The 10,047-nt window shown below is 36.6% G+C and overlaps 1 protein-coding gene across 1 annotated transcript in view; it reads left to right on the forward strand.

Moving 5' to 3' along the window:
- Positions 1 to 10,047, forward strand: part of LOC104128275 (programmed cell death 6 interacting protein) — a 41,246-nt gene that overhangs the window by 7,635 nt on the left and 23,564 nt on the right. Inside the window, 2 exon segments of the mRNA XM_035896570.1 lie at positions 6,350 to 6,404; positions 8,173 to 8,242. Coding sequence (XP_035752463.1) covers positions 6,350 to 6,404; positions 8,173 to 8,242 — 125 coding nt within the window.

Below are 10,047 nucleotides of genomic sequence, written 5' to 3' on the forward strand. Positions count from 1 at the left end.
CAACTTCCCGTCCCGAATGTTTGTAGCGTGCCAGTCGCGGTTGGCTCTAGGTAGAAATTACGGACAGTTTTGCCTCTCAGAAGAGAGCAGGTGCCTCTTTTGCTTCAGTGTTAACATTTTGCTGTTACAGCTGACGGCTTTCTATTCAGTTTTGTGGGTTTTGTTCGTGGTTTTTTTACTGTTGTGTTCTCCTTCTGTTGTCTGTGTTTAGCAGCTTTTTAATGTATTTGCAAGGTCACATCCTTATTTTGTAATTAACATGCTTAGTTTGCTATCAGAAAGCTTAGTGGTGCCTCTGTTGTGCTGGAATTAACACAGGTTAGATAAGCAAAAGATTAATTTTTCCTTCTGCCCGATAAACTGCATAAAGCCTGCTTTTGGACTAACTGTTCCATCATCTGCAAAAGCACTCGCTCTTTCCTGTCTCTCTAGAACATTTATGGACTGCAATATTGACTTACTGTGGAAATACTCTTGAGCCCATTTATTTGCAGCTCATCTACTCGCTGAGGTTACTGTGCTTCATTCACTAGGTTAATACCAAGTACACACTTCTATTTGCAAAGCTGCGATCAAAGATATGCAGTAACAGAACATTATATTTCACATAGTGACATCAAGTTTATTCTTTTTTTTTTTCTGAAAGAAGGAAAAAATATAGAGGGATTTTCTAGCATAGGGAGAAATGATACTTGTAGACATGACATGTTTCTGTAATATCCTGAAGAAGTAGAAATACGTTTGATGTTCACTTGAATTTCTTATTTATAATCTTAAAAAAATGAAGAGGAATGGAAAAGAAACAAGTGGCAACAAAGAAGGCAAGATTTGTAAAATGAGTTACTGATGTTTTTTTGAGCTTATCAACCCTTCGCTGGGTGTTTGGGCTATAAAAGCTGTGACTGTAGTGATCTTGTTTTACAGTATCTTTGTAGCTTCCTGTTCTATTCCTGTTTATTATTGCATATGCTTTCAAAGGTATGTGTATGCCTTTTGAAGGTCAGGGAAATAATGAGCATCTATGCACTGAAAGAAGGCACTCTGCTAGCCCAATTGCAAGGCGTATTACTATCTTACCTTGAACGCTGGAATTGAGCTTCCTTTTCTGATGGTCCCAATCAGGTTTGTGATTAGTTTCTATCTGGAATCTCTGTTTGGCCCAGCCACTTCATACAACTTCACCCTATCTAACAACTCTACACTGCCAAAAGAAGAAAGCCCTCTCTTCAGTTCTGGTCCTTCTCTTGCACCGTTTCTAGAAGGCAAAAGATGTATATGGCTTTCTGACAGGTGAGCAACTTGAATGAGTTCAGTGGAAGGTCAGAGGGATATTGGGACTGATGCAAAAGAGGGTAAAAGTAGAGCCAAGGGGCTGAGTGGGACCTCTCTTAGTGCCAGTAGGTCATTACGTTAATTCAAGCCATAGTATGCAACTTCACCTCAGGTTTTCTCTCTGAATAATAAAGGGAAACCACTTACAATTGCATAATTACCATTTTTCCTTTTGAGTCAGTTCCATAGGCGGTGATCTGTTTCTCTCTGCTGTTGATCAGTGGTCAGCAGATGACTTCAGCTGGCCCATGTGTTATTGCGGTAGTTGGGACGTGTTGAACGCGGCTCTGCACCGGTGCCGCCTTATGTGTGAACAAGAAGTGATATCCCTGCCATACAGAAGCTCCTCATAAAACACCTGCATTTTAAATTGTATTGCTTGAGGATAATTGTTCCCTTTACAGAGGAAGTAAGATAAGATGAAGGTCTGAATTAACTGTAAATTAGAGAAAATAAACCAATCAGATATATGTTTTCCTCTATCTCTTTATTTCCCCTCTTTCTAACTCAACAAGTTATGAGTGGTTTGTCCCTGTCTGACCATTTATATTCAGTACAGTTTCTAGAAAATAAGCTTGTTTTATTCTGTAAGAATATTCTGACGTATATTCTCTTAATATTCTGTAAGGCGCAGTTACTTTAAAAGTTCAGATTGTCTGCACACCCAGAAATTTGAAGAATCCAGCTGAGCTTATGACTGAAAGAGCACAAGTGTCTGAGTGCCTTGTGTTTCCCCTGAAATTTCCCTTCCTTCTCCAACTTCCAGTATTTTCCTGTTGCTATTTAAGAGTTGTACTCAGTCTTATGTTTAAGTCACAACTTTAGCAAGATTTTCATTAAAGTTGGAGTATAAAACTGGTTTGTTAGTGAAGTGATGCTGGAAGAGCTAATTACAGTGTGGATACCCTTTGCATAGGTTTACTTCTTTGTGGCTTTTTATAGACCATAATACCTAGTAGAGCACTGTAGACCGTTTAATGGTTAAGAAATGAGGGATTAATCTTCTGCTGATTAATCTTCTGCTAATTAATCTAGGATTTGCCCACGGTTTTTTAATCTTTAGAAGCCTTGTTTTGCTGAGTAGTTACTGCAGAATTTTTTCTTTTATGGAAGAAATTAATTCAGTTGCAGCCCTATTTCCAAAGCAAACACTGACCAGTAAAGTTTTGAAAGCGTGTGGTGCGCTGTGGTTTGTCTGATGAACGCGAATGCTTCTCTTGGAGAAGTATTTGAGGTACCCAGTGAAAAGGGGCACGGTGTAACTGGGAAAGACCTCAGCCTGCTTCCAAGCTTTCTTTGTTTTCTGAGAATCTGAGTGCTCTGGAGGTGACTAGGTGAGCTTGGTGTACAGATGTTTCCCCTTAAATTCTGTCATAGCAGATTTGATTTAATGTGGAGTTTTTTTTTTCTTTTCTTTTTTTCTTCTGCGTATAATTATAGCTTCAAGGGATTCCTTGCTTCCTCTCTTTAATATTAAAGATAGCCTGGACTTAATTTCTGTTTTCTAGAGGGATGGGGTGGTTGGTGTGAGTTTTAATTTTGCTAACAACTCTTGCGGATCTTTTAAAAAAAGAAAGAGCGGGGGGAAAGGGGAGGTGCATGGTTTTATTTTGAATGGTCAAATTCTCTGGGGGATGAAAGTTGCAGTTCTGATTTCCAGCTGTGAGTTCAGGATTCCAGTTCTTATCTAGAAGAGCGAAGGCAGATCTTGGTCTCTTGTGTTCTTTTGAAGGAGATTTTTCTTTTTGATTCTTTGAAGGAGGAGTAGGATTTGAGGTTCTTAATGCAATACATATATTGTAATTAAATTCTAATTTAAACCTTGACTTTCAACTAATTTGACTGCTGTAACTCATTTTTACTAGCATTTAGGACTGTGTAATGCCTGTTTTGGCAAAAGATTGCTGTGCTTCGAGAACTAGGTCTGTGTTGTTGCTATCTGCCCTCCCTTTCATTGGTGTAGTTGGAACTCGGGCAGTTGGTATGTTTGCATGGTTTTCTGTAGCTCATCGGTCTGGCACAGCTGAACACGCAACGCTCATCTGTGTTGCGCGGCAACTTCTGTTCTTTTTGTCTTGATAGTTAGATAACTGTAAATTTTGTTTTAAATAACACTTTTATTATATTTACCCTCATCCTTCAATGTGTAACCGACTTGTGCATCAAATGCGGCCGTTCCTTCAATGGTAATTTTCTGTCTTTATACTGCTAGTTTTATGCTGTTCTGTGGTTAACATCTTCATTTACCATTTTATTTATGTACGTTTAGTTTATATATAACATATATATGTTTAGCTATTGCTACACAAAAGCAAATGATTTTTCATGGTTTGTTTGGTTTTTTTGGTCTGCAGAGTTTTAAAGAACACTTAAATCTTGAGTAGAATTTCAATTTCTTTAATAAAAAGCAATGATGCCACATGCTTAAAATAGTAAAGAAAATAGTGATTTAAGTTCTGAACTTGTTTAAAACCAACCAAACAAAAAGCCCTGTGTTGTTGGTATTCATTGATGTTAAATGCAACAATGTGCATATTTGGGAGGAACATATACCACCTTAGCTTATTTTCTTTTTCTTTCTGGTTCTGTTGACATACAGAGAATAGTCTGTTTGCAAACAGCCAATGCTTAGGCGCCCCAGACTTCACAAGGCCATTTAACAAGCTTTGCTTCTTGACTAGCCTCATGGCAGGTGAGGACAGGATAATCATGGGATGTGGGAAGACAACTCTGATTTATTGGTGGCTTTTGGCTAACAAATTAAATGGGGGTAGGAAAGAGACAGCGTGGAAAGTCTTTGTGGTACTACATGAAAATGACTGTGTTGAGATCAGCTGAAGGCAGTGAAGGAAGTACACTTAATATATCAGTTGAAGTGATCTTCAGTGCTAGTATTAAACTAATTTTTGTACTGCTTGTGTTAATCTGTATCAGTGAAACAGAGTAGGTTAGGAAATGGACACATTTGGTGTGATAAACCAGACCAAATGTAAACTGATGAGAGACCATTAACATGCAAAGCTGCATTTCTTTAACTACGAAAGGGATGCTGTTATGTATGATTTTTATAGATCAAGCCTTGGATGTAAGATCACTTTAAAAAAAAAAAAATTGTAACTAAATTATACTTAACTGTTGCTTCATTTCAGGTGGTATGTGCTTTCAAGGTATGACCATTGAATGAAAGATGAAGAAACAGATGAACATTTTTTGTAAAAAATAAACATACATTCTTTTAAAGCCAGTACCTTTCATGTGCTAGCTTCATAAATGTTGGAAGATGTTAGTTACTGTACTATCACATAGTTTAAAATTATCAGACTCTGTTATTGCCAATACTTTAGTTCTTCCTGAAGAACACCTTTGATTTATAAAGCTACGTCTCTCAGTGGAGGTATATTTGAAATCTGACTCTATAATGGCTGTCCTTGTACTAGCAGTGTTCGTGCTGAAGTACGGCAAGGTAGAATACAGATTCTTAGATCTGTGTAGACAGTGAGAAAAATTGTCATTAGCTTTTAAATCCACATTGAGTTTTGGTTTTTGTGTTTGGGGTTTTTTTTAACTATATTGTTCACATACTTGGTAAGTTGTTAAAAGTAAGAATTAATCTTGATTAAATTGCTGTCACAGTAAACATCTGCAGACTTTTTTTTTTTAACTTTAGGAGCAATTTCTTTCAACTCAATTATTAGTGGAAGTCCTGCTGGGTTACCATTGCAGGTTATTGTAGCTTCTGATATGGCTTAGTGTATCGTATCTTAAATTGCAGTGGCTCAGTTGAAGCCAGAAACCTGTAGTATTATATGCATTGGCAGATATATTTCACTGAAGAATATGCTAATGCTGTTTTTATTGTTGTATATGACTTAAAAATGCTTATTGACATACTAAACAAACTTCTATTGCCTGCAGAACCTAGGTCTTATACATCTGCATCTAGTCTAGATCAATAGTGATTAATATTTAATAATGTAAGGAAATAGGAACAGTATTAACCCTGTTTCACAGACTATGAAAGTCACTACTACAAGGTGGTTTATATATTGGGAATATTAATTGTTAAAAAAAGAATTTTACCAGTATAATGCTGGGTGTAGGCTCATATGGCAAGTGTTACAGGAAGAGTATAGGAAACAGACTTCACATGTTACCTGTTCTCAGCAGCTGGAAGTTTAAAGATTTTGTGTTCTGCATCCAGCCTGTCATGTTTAACAAGTGGTGCAGGTGTAGGGTACAACTCAGGGAAACTTTGAATTGCTAACTGTTGCCTGGATAGCTTGTGTAAGGGACTGTGCTATATTTGCTGTATTATCTTTCTGGCATTCTTTCCTAAACATCTTTCACTGTGAGCAGACAAAATATTGGCACAGAGAAACTTCTGATTTTAATTCACTGTGGCTGCTACAATATACTCTAATGAAAACTAAGCTTACAACTAAAGAATTTTATCAAAGATTGGTCTCTCCAGTTGGTACTGTGCAAGGCAAATGGCATCTGTTTCAAAGACATTGAAGTTTAAGCAGATGAGTCAGAAATTGCAGGGGAGTGGGATATAATGTTCAGATCAAGAGGGTGCGGTCTGGCTTGTTAATATGTTAAAAGCTGTACTTAATTTACTCTTGCAGCATGTCTTAATGTGTAATGTACTCTTTGTCTTGCTGTATGTATATAGGGACTCCTTTGCTTAACGTTCTTTTCTAATCCACCCTCCATCAGAAAGCGGAATGGGTCAGCTTCATCTGTCACTCTTCTACTTCTGACTGAGATAGATAGGGTTTCCACATTATCTGTGGAAGACTACCTCCTATTGAACTTGTTCCTCCACTGAAAAAATCCCTTTGGTCAGAATTTCTGTCTGTTCTACAAATCTTCCATAGTTACAAATTAGCTTCACAACTTATTTGTGGGGGGGATTTTTGTGCCCTTTTCTTTATGTGCCAGTGTAAGAAACAAAACTCTTAATTGATTATTTGATTTATCTAATAGCTGTTTCTTCCTTTTTTTTTTTTTGTAGATACTATGATCAGCTGTGTTCAATTGAACCAAAGTTTCCATTCTCTGAAAATCAGGTAAGAAGACTTAGCAAACCATTTAACTGAATCATGGCACTGATGATGTGTGACTTCTAAGCCTGTACCTAATCCACTAAACGGTACTTTTCTTGGGCAAGGCATTTAATCTCTTTGAGCCTTATTTTCCTAATCTCTGTTTATTTTCTAGTCGGTGCTCATGTATAGTCTATACTGAAGCTTCATCTCTTGTGGCCATAATTGCCTTAATTTTACAGATTCAGAAACATTTTGACTTTGGCTAGTGGTCACTGCTGTCTGGGTCAGAAAGAGTTGTGCTGTGCTGAGTCTTCTTCAGCTCTCCTTTTTCCAAGAAGTCTATTTCATACTATGTTACAAAGGCTTTTTAAAACATAATTTCTGTGGGACCTTTAGTCATGGATGGAATATGATCTTTGGTTTTTGAAGTAGAACAGGTATTCCATTCACAACAGCTAACAGAACAAACCCTCTTAAGAGCTTACCACTTTATTCTTGCCTCTGCATCTACAAATAACACAGTTTTTATATAGACATGGTGTTCATTAAGCATTTTTTTTTTTCTACTGTATTTGTTTAGAATCGTGTCTCTAAGGGAGAAATCCAGCTTAACTCCTGCCTATTGAAGTCTTTCTCAAGGTGGAGACTGGAATAGATCTTTTAGGCTTCTGTATTTTGGTGGGAAAAGATGTAGATTTTCTTTAGACGTGTTTACAAATGGGACAGAATTTCCATTTCTTTCCTGGTCAAATAATATTTAAATGGTAATGTTATGATTAAAAGAAAAAGTTTCTTTCAGGCTTACAGATTATAAGTAAGGGAATAGTTTTAATGCAGTTCAAACTGATTTGAGTTTTGCTTGTAGCTGCGTTCACTTGTAGCCAAGAACTGCACTTTGGTTTTTAGCGTGCAAATGTTTTGATAAGGTGATCTGCAAACCTGGAGACATGGAAAACTGGAAAACTTTAGGAGCAAGTTCTGCAGATCTGTAAACTGTTCCATCAAAGGGAGGTAGTTATCAGTGGAAGCAGCAATGAACAGCTGGTGACCAGAACTTCCTGAACTAGCATTGCTGCTATCAAACAGTACTGTGCTCTTTTTAAAGTTTTTCTCCACAAACGCTTTAAAATGAGGATTTTTGCTATCTTTTCTGGTCTGCTACCAGTTGCCTACAACTAGTTTGGTCAGCTGAATAAGGAATCAAATTGTGGAACTTAAAAACAGATTTTATGAAGTATTTGCATTGCGTATGAAATGTATGCTGGAAGTGCGATAAAAACCACACTGTTTTTACCTGCTTTCTTTTTCCTGAGGGCATTTCCTGATAATGCTGCTATTGAATTAACTTGTAACGAGTGAATTTTGATATTACAAAACAATCCTAAATATGCTAGTAATTTGGAACAGTGGAAACTGCCTGGTTGGGTGGTTTTCTTTAACTGTGACTCTACCTGACTGTTGTACTTCTTGGGAGAGGAATATCTTCGTTTGGAAATAAATTTATCTGCTACTCAGGATATAAGCAGAGCTGAAAGCTTATTTTGAGAATTTCTGTGTTGTCTGGTTGAAATGTTTTGAGCAAACTAACAGGAAGGAAAAAGGTGGAATTATTTTTTTTAAAATAACTTGATGATTTCCTGAAACTTCTGAATGTTTGTAATGTTGCAAGTGAATTAAATGTTTTACGCAATTAGAATATAAAAGGATAAATACGTGAATTTAGGATATTTTCTGAAGATTTCGTATTTAATTTTAGAGATAAAGATCTTTCTTTATTCACAATTTTCAGGTGTGTGTAACATTTACATGGAAAGATGCGTTTGATAAAGGATCACTTTTTGGAGGATCTGCCAAATTGGGTATGTGAATATATCAAAAGTGAAAGTATTAATGATAGTAAATTTTGACAATATTTTTATATAGCTGAATTGTTAATAGTCTTTCTAGTATTCTCAACATAGCTTTCAAATGAGTTCAACTGTATTGGTAACAAATTAATCACTTCAACATTGGTAATGAATATATGGGCACCATGCAAAGAATTTCTATAAAATTGAGGCTTAATACTAGTTTTCCAGAGGCACAAATAGATGTGCAGTCTGATAATAGTTGTGCTGTCTGCTCCTCAGACTTTTTCTGGGAGCAACCCCAACTTACTTTAATCAAAATTGTTAATGTTAAGTTTCAGCAGTAGGTTTTTGGTAATCCAGCTCTTACTGTTCTAAACAAGTAAGATCCTCATGAGATGTGTGTTTGAGTGAGTGAGTCCCCTCCAGAAAGAGGGGAGTGATGGTAGCTGGCTTCAGTAACCTAGTCTGATGTCACATTTTGTTCAAGAGAATAGAAGGATCTGTCTGTGCCCTGAAATATTTCTCTTACCCCTTCTTTTTAAGATATTTTCATACAGATTTGAACACTTGGAAAGAAAGAAAAAATTGTATTTGTTTCCTGCAAACATAAGGTGTTTGAGTCTATGATTTGTTTTAGTCCTATAGGGACAATTCTGCACTGCAAATTCAGGGTCATTAAATGGATTTGGAACACTTGTCAATAGAGGAGCTAAGACTACATGCTTTTGTGTTAAGTTAGGAGCTGTTCAGTCGTGTGTCATCATTCTTTAGTGTTTCTATTTATACTTAAGTGTTCGTCATGACTGGCATTGCAAGATGACCATTGCAATTTTGAAGCTCCAGACAAAGCCTGAAAAAATTTTAGAGTATTTGTTCTCTTTTGAGTTTTTTAAAGTTTTTGTGTCCTTTATATAGTTCTTTGCTAGCAGCTACTGAAAGTCTTTGGAGCTTTCCACGTTCTGAATACATGTGCTACAGTTGTGCTTGTGTGAACTATATGTGTAACAATACCCTGCATTCCTATCCGTAAGCAGGTGATGCACACCTTTCTTTGCTTTATTTTTAACTGTTCTAAGTAGTCCTTCTGGATGATTGGAGACCTTCCTGAACATGCTGTGTTTTTTCTCAGAATTTGGTTGGTTCTGTCATCTTTGGGGCTAGCATTTCATGATGATTTAAACCTGTTTAATAGTAAAGTTCAGGATATTTAATTCTGACTTAAACATAGTCTGTGAATCACCAGAGATTTATAATAAGTGTGAGAAAAAGAATCAGGAATCATAATGTTGATGATTACCCTGAGAATTTGAATAAATGTGATGTTATAGCAGCTTGAGAAAGCTTGCTTGTCTGCAGGTTAATTATATACTAGTCTAAATAATCTGTGAGGCAGATGGCCAGAGATTTATGCAACAGTCCATGTGAAATATCAAAGAAATTCTTAACTGAGATGTGAATAATGCTCAGTTAACAAGCAATGGAATAAATTTTATTTTGAAACTTTAAAGCAGATCTTAGTGGAAAGAAATTAACAAAAGGAGTCTTGTTTCTATCTTTACGGTGCTCTATCACAGATTATCCAGATGCTGCTCTCCAGATGAGCTATGGCGTGTGTATATCTCTATTTCAGATCAGAATTAGCAGTGGGGTTTCTCAGTGTAAAGCTAAGGGAGGAAAACTTTTGTTGACTTACAAGAGGAGGCGATCCTGTCTCCAGATGGAAATTCAATGTAAAACTCCTTTGATGTTCATGACGCCAAGATGCAGGGGTATGGCTCGAGAGTTCTGGCTCTAGCTATAGTGACAAACTGTTT

Source organism: Egretta garzetta, unplaced genomic scaffold, assembly GCF_000687185.1.
Source record: "Egretta garzetta isolate BGI_Z169 unplaced genomic scaffold, ASM68718v1 scaffold170, whole genome shotgun sequence".
In the NCBI taxonomy this organism is placed as follows: Eukaryota; Metazoa; Chordata; class Aves; order Pelecaniformes; family Ardeidae; genus Egretta; species Egretta garzetta.